Raw genomic sequence first — 12,719 nt, 5'->3', positions numbered from 1 at the left:
ACACGCGTGTCGGTGTTAAATAGCATATACTATGCAGCACTCATCTAATAGTTAAATGTAGAGCATTTGTCTGTTGAGTTTCGCTAAAGTACATGAGACATATGTAAATCCAGCAAGTGATTTAATTGAGCACGTGAAAGAATTAAAAATCATTTAGTAAGAACGCATCATTTGATATACAAAGGACAATGATTTTTATCTAAGCTTTAGTTGATATTTATAATATCAATATAACTTGCGGGCAACTGCGAGCACACCGTGCCGCCGAGTTGACCAAGTGATCCGATGAGGTGAAGTCTCATTTCCTCTTCTGATTGTTATGATGACATCATGCGTAATCATCTCTCTTTGAAAATTATTTGGACCATGAAAAAAGTGTACAAATATTCTCGAACTTACATTGCTCTTCGACGTGGTTGTTAAATGTGCTATTTGTGCAATCAAATCCTTTTGATTCGAGTTGACCAAAATAATTCGAAGCATGCTGTTCAACACCTTGCAAAGAAGTTGCCAGTGAAGAAGATAGATTGCGCTGCTATTAAAGAATAGCATCAATTTAAGATGAATTTCTAGCATGAACACCTTGAATCTAATCTAAATATCGACTCTGTTTTGGCCGAAGGCCTGAGTGTTGAGAAAGTTGTGATCTTTTGTCGCCTTGTTTCGTTAGTCTTTGTACGATACGCAATTATTTATCTGGGAAAGCTGGACGAAAACCTCAGTCATGAATTCTGTCCTCATCAAGCTGGACACAAAATGCGAGCGGTGAGAGACTTTCATCTAGCGGGCACAAAAATATGGATGGACGCAAAATGTCCCTCACATTGATTTGGGTGGCCACGTGATCCGATTAATATCCTTAAAAGTCTGCAAGGTGGGGCAATTCTCGTACAATCTCGTGTTAATGAGCTACCAAACCCACAGAGGTGATGGTTGAAGGAGTAAATGGCCTCATTAAAGAGACGCAACTACCCCAAGATTTTCGTATATAACAAGCACATGTGGTTCATCATCCTTCGGAGCAAGAAGACACCATGTCTAATGATCTCTCTTTGAAATTTTTTGTACCGTGAAAAACGTTTTGAGACCTGGCAGAGTCATACGTCAAATATTTCTCGATCACCCATAGTTAAGATGTCGGATCCGCATTATCAACAAATTAAGTTCATCATGCATAGTATCATGACAATACTCACTTCCATCTTGTTTGTTTATGTACTAACAAAACCATGATAGGAAAGGAGCATAGCTAGGATTTTAAGTTGATATTTACTATTCAGTGAAGAGTTTGATGTATACCTAATTCAAATAGCATTGTCAAGCTTTCTTAAAATAATTGAGAGAAACTATTCAAGTCTGATATTGAATCCCGCTCTAAAACACAAGTTTCGATAATATATTGTGATTGGTTTTTCTTTTTTGTTGCATCACTTACAATTTAATCTCATACAATATTTTGCATTGCAAGACTGGATTTAAAAAAAAAGAAAAAAGAAAAAGAAAAGCTATGCAAGCGAGATGGTGGAAGACTTTGACTTGCCCACAGCAGTCCTTTTTTTTCCTTTCCCCCTTTTTATTTTACGTAGATTTTGTCGGCTTTTGCCTCATCCCTTTCTTTGGTTGGAAGAACAAAATTTGGAAAATGCAGCGAAGCAAGGGAGATGGTGGAAGACTTTGACTTGCTTTCCCTTGGAACTTTGAGTATTCATGACCTCCTCTCATTACCTCCTTTTTAAATTCTTAACTTGGAATTTAAGATCAACAACGACATAGAACATCCTTTCACTCTCCCTGCGCAGAGCTCCCTCATTCTTCAATTCTCACCCTTTCACGTACTCCCTTAAGGCTTTTCGACCGAGTCGCTCTTCTCTCCGCTGGAAACATGGCGGTGCCCGGCGAACACCGACCTCTCGACGGCTTTCTACCTCACGGGCTCACCTCCAACACTCCCTTCCCCAGCCTCAAGCTGTCTGTCCTCATCGGAATCCTCAGCCTCTCCGCGCTCTCCATCGCTCTCCTCATATGCCTCTGCATCCGTCTCCGCCGGACCTCGAAGAAGCGCAATATGCTAGCAAAAGAGACGGATTCGAGGGCATCATCAGGACCTTCCTATGAGGTTTTTCTAAGTTTTCGAGGAGTGGACACCCGCCATGAATTCACCGATTTTCTTTACGATGGCATGCATAATGCCGGGATCCTCGTCTTTAGAGACAGTGAATCCCTCCACGTTGGTAAAAGGATCGCCGATGAACTTCTACAAGCAATCGAGAACTCTAAGATCTACATCCCCGTCTTCTCCAAGAATTATGCTTGGAGTCACTGGTGCCTCCGAGAGCTCGCACACATGGTTGAGTGCACCTCCAAATCGAACGGGAATAAAGAGATCTTGCCGATTTTCTTGGATGTGGAGCCTGACGATGTCAAACTCAAAACAAACTTATACAGCAAAGCACTTTTGAAGCACCAGAAGAAGTTTTGCACTGAAGTTGAATCATGGAAAAAGGCTCTTATTGAGGTGGACAAGGTCAAGGGATGGAACTGGAAAAGAGATGAAGGGTAAATGTCTTAAAACTTTTCTATTGTCCTCTGTAGATTTCCTATCCTCTCCATTCAAGGAACATTAGAATGAAACGGTTACTTATAAACGGCTAGACTATTTCGTGTAATCTCTGCAAACTGTATGGGCAATTGAGTCTCCTGGGGAGTAGTTTTGCAATATGAAATACATTCTTAACGTGGTTGTTACTTTGTTGCAGCCAAGCAGATTTGAGAAACTCTGTGATTGAAACTGTGTTGGATAAGCTGAATGCTGGAAATAAAAAGATTGTGAGTGAAAATCTAGTTGGAGTTTATGATCGTGTAAAAGCTCTTATCAAAATGTTGGATGTGGGATCTGACAACGTACAATTTCTCATAATCCACAGAATGGGCGGGATTGGCAAAACAACACTTGCTAAGTGCGTCTTCAACCAACTGTCTTCTGACTTCAAAGACCGCAATTTTCTTTCAAACATCCGAGAGTCATCACAACGCCACGGTATGGTATATTTGCAGAAACAATTGCTGTCCGAGTTTCTTGATTCTCGTTCTTTCGTTGAGCGAATTCATGACGTCAATGAGGGGATCAACATGATCAAGAGAGTTCTTGGCAGTAAAAAAGTTCTCATTGTTCTGGATGACGTGGATGGGAAAGAGCAACTTAAAAGTCTAGCAGAAAAAGGCGATTGGTTCTGTATGGGAAGTAGGATTATCATAACTACTAGGGATCAAAGTATCCTAAGGATTGAGGGAGAAGCAAGCAGTGAAGGCCCCGTAGAAAAGTCTTCAAAAGTTACTTCTTACGAAGTACATGAAATGGAGTTTGATGATGCTCTTAAGCTTTTCAGTAAGCATGCCTTTAGAAGAGACTCTCCTCGAGATCAATTTTTCTCCCTTTCAAATGAGATTGTCTCCACTTTGGGAAGGCTTCCTTTAGCCCTTGAAGTTACGGGTTCATCCCTTAACAATGAGTCGGAAGAATTCTGGAAAGCCACATTGAAGAAGTTAAAAGAAGCTCCTCCCAAAGAAGTCCAAAGTACATTGATGATATCTTACGATAAGTTGGAAGATAAACAAAAGCAAGTGTTTTTGGATATAGCTTGTTTTTTTATTGATGACTATAAGACATGCCCTTTCTACATGTGGGATGCCTGTGGATACCACCCACACGTTACCATTAAGGTCCTCTGTCTCATGTCCTTGATAAAAATCAAAGACGATGATACTTTTTGGATGCATGACCAAGTACGGGACCTTGGAAGGGAAATCATTCGTCAAGAGAATTGCGAAGATCCCAGCAAACGCAGCAGAGTATGGAATCCTAAAGAAACCCGGAGCATTCTAAAGGGTAAAGAGGTATAAAAAGGGAGTAGTAATTTATTTTCCTAGGGATTGTGGTAGACTATTCTTGCACTTGTTCTATTTTGACCTTCACTTTTGTGGACTTCTTGGTGTTTCCATCGTCAGGGGAGTACCAAAATTAAGGCACTGTCACTTGGACGTCGTAAAGGCATTCTAACAGTAACAGGTGACGAGCTTGCTAATCTACAGAAGCTGAGGTTCTTTCAAGGAGGATGTGTGTCCCTTGCTGGAGACGTCAATCGTCTTTTCCCCAGTTTGACATGGCTTTCTTGCCGTGATTTCTCTCTTGAGTTTGAGGCGAAAAACTTTCATCCGACTAATTTAGCCGTTCTTGACCTTTCATGGAGCAATATTTCAGAGGAAAGGATTGATTGGATTAGAGTATGATATGAGTCCCACTCCTTGTATTCGTAAATCATTTCTTTACATTATTTTTTGTAGGTCGTTTATCAATAAATGTTTTATGAAATTGTTTTGCAGGTGGCAAGTAAACTAAAAGTACTAGATCTCGGCTACTGCCACCGATTAACGAGAACACCGGATTTATCCACGTTGGTGTCTTTGGAGAAGTTGATATTACGGTCTTGTTGGAATATAAAGGAACTTCCGAACTCGATTGGGAAGTTACAATCATTGATCGAGTTGGATTTGTCGGGGACAAGTATTAGTCACCTACCCGATTCAATCGGCAATCCGAAGCAACTAACAATACTCGGGATCGGCAACTCACAAGGGATAACAAAATTACCAGGTGCAATCGCGCAGTTGGATAAGCTTGTAGTGTTAGACGCCGGAAGATGTCAGAACTTGACTGGGGAAATACCTGCAGAAATTGAGAGATTGTCTTGTTTGAGAATCCTAGACTTGTCATGGACAAAAATATCTAGATTACCCACGACGGTGAATCGCCTCTCTAATCTCCAAGAACTTAAGCTAGCCAGATCTGATATTAAACAGTTGCCGGAGCTTCCCCCTAGTTTGACTTGTCCGACATGGGAGGCTGCTATTTATCTGGAGAGTTTCAGTTCTCTTCCTACTAGCATCGGTACCCTATCTCAGCTGAAAGCACTAGCATTGGCCTCCCCAAATGTGCGACTCCTCCCCCAGCTTCCGTCTAGTTTAAGAGAGTTAAAACTTGTAAATCTGGCGATCGTACAACCGCTAGATTTTTCCAATTTGGTAAAATTGTCAACCTTGGAATTCTATAGCTGTTCGATTCTGGAATTCTCCGGTAGATTTGGTCCGGAGTTGGAGAAACTATACTTGGGGAAATGCTCGTTTGGAAGACTGGACGCACTGTTTCAGTTGGAAATGAGAAGATTGCCATCTTTAACTTTGGATATGTGTGAGTTCCTCCCAGAAATACTTGATCTGTCGCATATGAAGAATCTGCAAGAGGTATTTCTGTTTGGACGCAAGCTGCAAGTCGCGATTCGCGGCCTTGAGGAATTGGGATCCCTTTCCTCCCTCATGGTCGTCAATTGTAGTTCGATTGAATGGATGTCGGATCTATCGAAATTGAGAAAGCTAGAGAAGCTCCAAGTAAAAATTTGTCCGAAGCTAAGAAGCCTGGAAGGTGTAAACCACTTGGAATCTTTAAAGAGGATGTGGATTCACGATTGCGGGTTGTTGGAGTGTTTGGCTGACACCTCAAATATGGATTTAGGATGTTGCCATGTCGTCCATTGCGACCTGTTGCCCGACCGCCATTGTTGTGAACATGGGAGTAATTGTCGATATTTGAGGTAGGTCTTCTTTCTTCCGCTTTGGAGACCATCTCTTGCTGTTACAGAGTGGTTTTAACATTTCGTTTCTCGTTTTATTCTTTGTTCAGCGAACTTAACCGCGAAATAGTCAACCACCTTGTGGGGGCTCGGAATAGGCCGCGATGACGTTTGTCAGGTAAGTTCTTCGTACGGCAAAATTTTGAAAAGCTGCCAGCAGCATTTTGAGAACCAATTTGTGATATGGTGGTAAAGAAATTGAAGGACAAATGAAAATGAGTCCGGTTGCTCACCCCGGTTCAAGGTTGTCCTCACCTATATGTGGGGAATCGAGAAGCCTCTCTGTGATTTAGTTGACTATCCAATGATTTATTGGATTTTAATAGAAAGAGAAGAAGCAATAGGGTTGGGTCTTGATTGTAAATTTTTCTTTTTTATGGTGACCAGATTGTATTATTTGAATCGATATGGAAGTTATTCATGGATATCTCTTTCGTCCTTAAATTTTTTCTTTGCCAAGTTTGTCCGCTACTCTCAAATATAGTTTACCTTCTGAGTAAAAATATCCCAACTTCGGACCATGACAAAAGTCAACAATTCGGTTTTGACGTATCCTAGTTTAGTTTTCCCAAATTTTTATCTGTCGCCCAATGTGAGACTATTAACATGGCTGTTCTTTTGAACCCAAACAGGACCACGTAGATACATTGCCACTTGACTTTCGTGAAGCCTCAATGGCGTAAGCCTCAAATTTGCCCTCCAAATCATGCACGACGCCGAAGTTATCAACCTCATGATGTGCAACGCAAATGACCGGCATGCCGTGCGACGCAATAGACCGAACCCATGGTACTCCAAAGAAGGAGGGGCCGTGAAGACAGAGATGTCAAAGGTTGAAGCTAACGTTGTTGGTGTTCCGAAGCCTGGAAAGAACAAAGGCAAGGTCATAGTTTTGGAAGAAGTGAAGGTCAGATTTGGAAGAGATGCTTCCCTTAGCAAGTGAAGAAGTTTCATGGGGTGGCAAATATTAAGTGGTAGGATTAGGTGCAATTTGCTGGGCTAACTGGGATTGGAGTGATTTTGTTGGGCTTTATAAGATAAGAGGATGATCGCGGTTGTCTCTTGTTTTGGTTATCGACCCTCTTAAATATACAAAGCACTAATTTCATTAACCGCGGTCAATGTTTCTTTATTTTCCATTTGGTTTGTTATTAACTTATTACATATGAGTTTTCCATTTATGACCCATCTTTGGCACAATGATAGATTATGGTTGATTAGGATGAGTCTATCTTGCACCATGATCTTCGCAATGACTCAATAACTGTCCTTTACAGAAAGTTTCAACTTGTGCCCACATGTAGAATGAGAATCCGTTTTTATGATAATCCCGCTTCACAATGAAACACCATTGGAAAGTTGATAAAGATCATAGCACGAATACAAGGAAAATTATTAAAAAAGTTCTAAAGTTTTTGCATTTGTATCAATACAATCCTTCCGACCGGCCCTAAGGGCCCGTCAGGTTGTTCCTTTTCCTCGTCCATACCATTGTCTCCGCCACACGTTCCGGCGAAATTTTGTATCAATTTAACGGTTCATTAGATTGCGGTTCGATTGTATATAGTCATTGGGAGGTTTGATAAGGTGGAGATTTGTCAATCCAAGCGGTGATGAAGATTCGGAATGGAGTGGCAATCTGTTGATGTGAGCAGTGGACGGCAGAGTTTTGAGGCGTTCAGTTTGGTATCGAGCACATGAACTGGAACTTGTGAAAAATAGCTACGTTGCTGAAAAAATAAACACCAATTTGGAAGATGTCGGATTGTCATTAGTCGAGTAGTTGGGCTGTTGCTTAGGCTAGGATGGTTTTCTCTCCGCTTACAACTTCAATTGGACAATCAGGTGCACAAGGAGCTACAGGACACGATAGCCCAGTTGGAAGTTGGAAGCCATACGCCATGAAATCAGAAGCGTATCTTTCATGAATCCTGGCCCGTTAACTCGAAGGCCGGTGGATGATCCGAATACCACACTTCTGTTAGCAGCGGTAATTGTTGATGATTGTTTACTGAAGGCTGGTCGTTATAAATTTCTTTTAAGTGCTCTGATTTTTTCGGGAAAAGTACACTAGAAGTGTCATAGCTTTTGTACGACGTTCACTTGAGTGCCATAACTTTCAAAACGTTCACTTAAGTGCCATAATTTTAAAAAATCGTTTACTTGAGTGTCTTGTTGACCTGGCAGAGAAGAACTCTGGTATACTTTCATCATTTTTATATGAAAACAAGTATAGTTGTTGTCCAGACTCATCTTTTAATGAAACTGCCGGTCCTTCAACTTTTGTTTGAATGTGTCGACATGACGTCTCATTGAGCCATTGATTTAATAAGATCCTTAAATTTTTGTCCAATGTGCACAGTGATTCCTTATCTCTTAATTGATTATGTTGCCAACCTATTCTAAAATGTTTAATATCATCTTCATTTTAGTTATGACGAGGATGAATCTTTGTAATATCACTATCTCGTCTTTTGGTCGTTAAGAATAATTGCTGAATTTTCCATGCTTTAGCTACTAATGTTGATATGATCCCAGACACTAATAACACGTGTGAGAAATGGAGGTTATACATAATTTTGTAGGTCACATTTTCAGTTCCCAGGATGAAGCTTTGGAGAGTTGTCTAGAGGAACAATATATTGGTCCACACTATTTTCAGTTGCCGTGATTGAAATGCAGCATTTCAAATGTTTAACTATTTTATATTGTGGGTACCTCATGTATATTAGAGGGCACTATGTTCCTCACACCAAAAAAAAAAAAAAAACACGCACTATGTTTTCTTTTTTATTTTTAGATTTTACTTATTTTGAATTAAGTTTTGTCAAAGAGAGAAATTTCCAAGAAAATATAAGTCAACTCTGCTAGTTTACTACATCAAAGAATTTTGTCTTTTTTTCGTTACTATCGCCAAAATATTTTTATGCAGACAAATGAAAAAAGACTTCAATGAAAAAAGAAAAAACAGAGAAGTGGTCGGCAAAAGAAAAGAAAGGAAAAGAAAAACAGAGTAGGTAGATTCTCGTGAAGGAGGTCAAAACGACAGAGGCAAAATATGCAGTTTCCCGATGAATGGCGGGCGATGGACGGCTGAGGACCGACAATGAGAATATTTTTCCAACCGTCCATGCCCGATGAACGGCGGGCGATGGACGACTCGAGACCGACTGCGGTAGGCAACCGAGCACAGACAATGAGAAGATTTTTTTTTATTTATTTCTGTTTATGTTCTAGAAATATTTCAAGACTAAAAAATTTGTTCTAGAAATTGAAAAATGAAATTGTATTAACAAACGGATTTCTGTTCCAAACCTGTTCCAGAAACAGATTTGGAAGAGAAACAGAGAAACATAATGATTATCATTCCCGCCCTAATTGTCATTCTAGAACCGCCTTCTACTTTTTAGCACACCTTTTAAATGTGACGAATGGACAAGAAATTCCCAAACAATTTCGTAACCGCATGCCATTTCTCATTCAATCCTTCTTCGTTTCCACATTCAACCATCAAATCCAAGTACCTAGCGATACTCCAGAGGACGAAGACCACATTTTTATCATTTTCACACCTACAGCAACCAAAGATATTTCGCAATTACTTGTGTTGTGCATTCCGGTAATGTTCTAAAGGCTTTGAGTTCATCTGTCTCTCGCCAACATAACCCTTCAATGGAATCTCATAACCAGCTACGTAGACAGTCTCCGCCACGATCCACTACGAAAGACTTCGAATCCTAGAATCACTTTGTTGATGAATCGGCGCCAACTGCCGACTCATCTCCACCATGGACGAAAACCTCACGTGCCGGGACAGCACAACTAGTCCAAATCTTTGCCTTCGTAGCCCGCCGCCTGTCGGTGCATATTACACAAGGAACCACCCATCAGTGGGGGTAATCGATTCCCGGTCCTGTCCCATCTACGAATCGGGGATCGGACCGGAAGAGCCGATGTTTATTTTCTGCGACCAGGTCACACAAGTCCCAAGGCGGTCTAATGAAACTGGTGAATCATTAGTAGAGGTGAGCAACATGGACTTTAGTTTTAATATGCATTAAAAATTACGTTTATATAAGAAAAAAAAAACCGATGAATTATTAAGTTTACATTCAAAAAATTATAAAATAAATAATAAATAACCGGTCCGGTTCCGCTTGGGTGGTCTGGTTCCCCCCAGGAACCGGGAACTAGACCGAAAATCACGGTTTCGATTTCAAGGAATCGGCAATTGGATCAACACCTTGGGAACCATATCGAATTAGCCAATTCGGTCGGACCTAGGTAGTTTCTAGTTCGATCAGTCCATCTTGCTCACCCTTACTCATGACGTAAATAACCGTACTCAAGTTGAACACCGGAGACAAGACTCGAATCGCCGCCATATGCCGCAGGTTGGTCAAGATCACATAATTGACCTAGTTCACGAGTTAATAGTCATCTTTTGATCCGTGCCAGATTCACGGTTCTGTCCGGCCTTGCTTCATCCTCAGGAAGATGACGTCAGCATCAAGCAACCATCGCACGCATTAATGCCATTCACCCCACATCACCCTAACAACATCTCATTAGAGCTGGTAATTTGTGTTTACATGTCATAATCGGGTTTTGTAATCACGTCACGTAATATATCCAAACGTGTGACCTGTCATGAAACTGGTTTGGGCTCCGATTTGCGGGTCAATAAGTTGAACCACCCTTTGAACTGCCCGGTCGATAAAGTTGAAAAATCTGATTTTTCTTTATGTTATATTCAAGTGTGCCCATTAGCACCAAAGGGAGCACTCGTGTTTAGATGCGTGTTGAGTGTATGAGTGAAAATAGCTATATCGAGAGAGTATGAGTGAAGATTATGCTCTAACAAGTTTTAAATTGCTAACTAACCTATCAAGTATTCTCACCACGCCAAAAAGGAAAAATAAAATCGTTGGCGACTTGGATTGAGAAACCACCCCTTTCGTCCATTTTATTTTTAGTAATTGCCCTTTGTATTTTCGTCCGGCGTGATTCCAGTCAATTTTCTCGCACCCAACAACTAATCTCGTGGGATTTTCATTTTTACTTTGAAGTGATGTATCTCTCTTTGATATGAAATAAAGATCTTCCTTTCGATAAAAAAAAAAAAACACCAGTCATCCACTTGACTTCTGCCGCCATGCCGTCGTAGCCGTCCACCACCACGGCTGTTGGCGCTTTCTCTACCTGGGACGAAACTACCGCCACGAAGGGCTACCAAAGAGCTAGTCACTCTTGACTCTCTCTCTCTCTCTCTTTCTCACATGTACATATCGCGGCGTTAGGTCGTTTAATGTTAATCTTAAATGCATGCCTAATATCAGAAGTAGCGAAACGATCGAAATAAGGAAAAGCGCTCTTCCAATTATAAAAATTATTAGTGCTAAGAATATTAGTATTAGTCAAAATATTAAGCTATGAGACCAACTATAAACGACCTTTTAAATAAGTGAGTTATCAATAAAAGTTTATTTGATTAGTAATAATTTTGCAATTTGATAATTAAGTGCTGAAATTATATGTACTGAATTTCAAGAGACAATTGTTTTAACTGTCGAAATATTGAAAAAAATGTTGTCCAATAATAGTTGAATTTTGATTTTTAGATAATGTTCTTTTGATAAATAGAGAATTAATGAATATTATTGGTAGGTTTTTATTTTCTAATGTAATAGGAAATTTTTTCTTTTATGTCCGAATATCTTTATTTGAATGAAACAATAATCTCATCCTTACTCATCGAGTTAAATGATTTCGGGACATACTTCAATCATTTAAATCAACGATAGTTAAAATATCAAACGACATAATTTTAAGATAAATGTTTCTCACATGCTATCACCATGTGTTTTGTATAAAACACTTATTAATTGAAACATTGTGGGTCAGAAATAATGACAGTCTTGTTAAACTGTTGGGCTAGCGGGCTTCCTAATTTTAATAAGCACTGAATACACTAAATTTTTATTTAGAGCACTTATCGGAGTTATGAAAGTGGCCTTAATATGCTCGAAATATTCTATAAATACCAACACCGATTTGGATATTGTTCAGGTTGAGTGCTGGACACCCTCTCTCTCTCTCTCTCTCTCTCTCTCTCTCTCTCTCTCTCCATTCACACACAGTGAAACAGAGAGTGAAGGAGATGCTGGCAGCAGAGAATGGAAGAGACCCAACATTGAAGGCCATCTCAGACGCCATAAGAGTCGTTCCTCACTTCGCGAAACCAGGTTAATTTCTTGCGGTTGCGTCTTCGTCTTCCTCGTTCGTCTTGTCCAAACTCTTAACGGAGATCGCGTCCTGTTTCTTTGCTTGCACGTCGAAGGCATAATGTTCCACGACATAACCACTCTGTTTCTTTGCTTGCACGTCGTGTTTATGTAGGGAAGTTTCGTGCAGAGGCCTGATTTTCTCTTGTTTAATTAACACTTAAAAAAAAAAAACTAAGATTATTATCAAAGGGTGATATTGGGTTGTGTACCGTAAGAGCTTTACAACGAACGCCTAATTTGTCCAAATGGGACGACCGGATTGCTGGATGTATTGCCGCAAGGTATGCTCGATCCTATGGATGCTCACTTGTTCGATTTCCCCCAACATTTTTCTCAAATAAAATGAGCTGCAACTACAGCTCGAAGTGTGATTAAGGATAGAAAATTTAGTGATATGATTCTGAACGCGTTGAAGATTGAGAAGACGCTGCTGTGCTGAGGTAAGCGAGCTCGTCGACGCAAGGCTTGGCCGTGGGAGGAGGAGGAGGAGAGCGAGGGCGATGAGGCTCAGGAACGTGTTTGATTGATGATGATGATGGTGAGCGAGGGGTTCTGGAGAGGAAAGCAGCAGCGACAAAGATCGGGGAAAATGATTTCCATGTTTCCCAGTTTTACAAAGCTCATCACATATTTTCCGCCATCCAAACCGTCATAAATTTAAAATATGCTTTTGAAAAAAATATTTTCAGCCTTATATCAATATATGGCCAGTCGCCTGAACTAGGCAGGCCATCTCCATAAAAACTGC

At 40.4% G+C, this 12,719-nt stretch overlaps 2 protein-coding genes across 2 annotated transcripts in view; both read left to right on the top strand.

Annotated features, from left to right (window-relative positions):
- LOC125315378 (disease resistance protein RPV1-like) overlaps positions 1–12,719 on the top strand; it is a 30,449-nt gene that overhangs the window by 13,309 nt on the left and 4,421 nt on the right. The gene's annotated exons all lie outside the window — the stretch shown is intronic.
- On the top strand, positions 1,865–6,627 carry LOC115727853 (disease resistance protein L6-like). Its single transcript, XM_048280673.1, has 5 exons — positions 1,865–2,556; positions 2,757–3,894; positions 4,006–4,281; positions 4,381–5,645; positions 6,354–6,627. The coding sequence occupies exons 1-5, from the start codon at positions 1,883–1,885 to the stop codon at positions 6,625–6,627; spliced, it is 3,627 nt and encodes a 1,208-aa protein (XP_048136630.1). The 5' UTR covers positions 1,865–1,882.

The sequence above is a fragment of the Rhodamnia argentea genome, chromosome 6 (assembly GCF_020921035.1).
Source record: "Rhodamnia argentea isolate NSW1041297 chromosome 6, ASM2092103v1, whole genome shotgun sequence".
Lineage (NCBI taxonomy): Eukaryota > Viridiplantae > Streptophyta > Magnoliopsida > Myrtales > Myrtaceae > Rhodamnia > Rhodamnia argentea.
The sequence above is the reverse complement of the archived record's forward strand: the minus strand, read 5'-3'. Positions and strand labels throughout refer to the sequence as shown.

Bases quoted from the DNA above. Each gene is read 5' to 3' on its own strand.
- LOC115727853 (XM_048280673.1), top strand. From the start codon at position 1,883: ATGGCGGTGCCCGGCGAACACCGACCTCTCGACGGCTTTCTACCTCAC. The intron at 3,895-4,005 runs GTATAAAAAGGG...TTCCATCGTCAG, and splicing joins GCATTCTAAAGGGTAAAGAG to GGGAGTACCAAAATTAAGGC. The intron at 4,282-4,380 runs GTATGATATGAG...ATTGTTTTGCAG, and splicing joins AAAGGATTGATTGGATTAGA to GTGGCAAGTAAACTAAAAGT.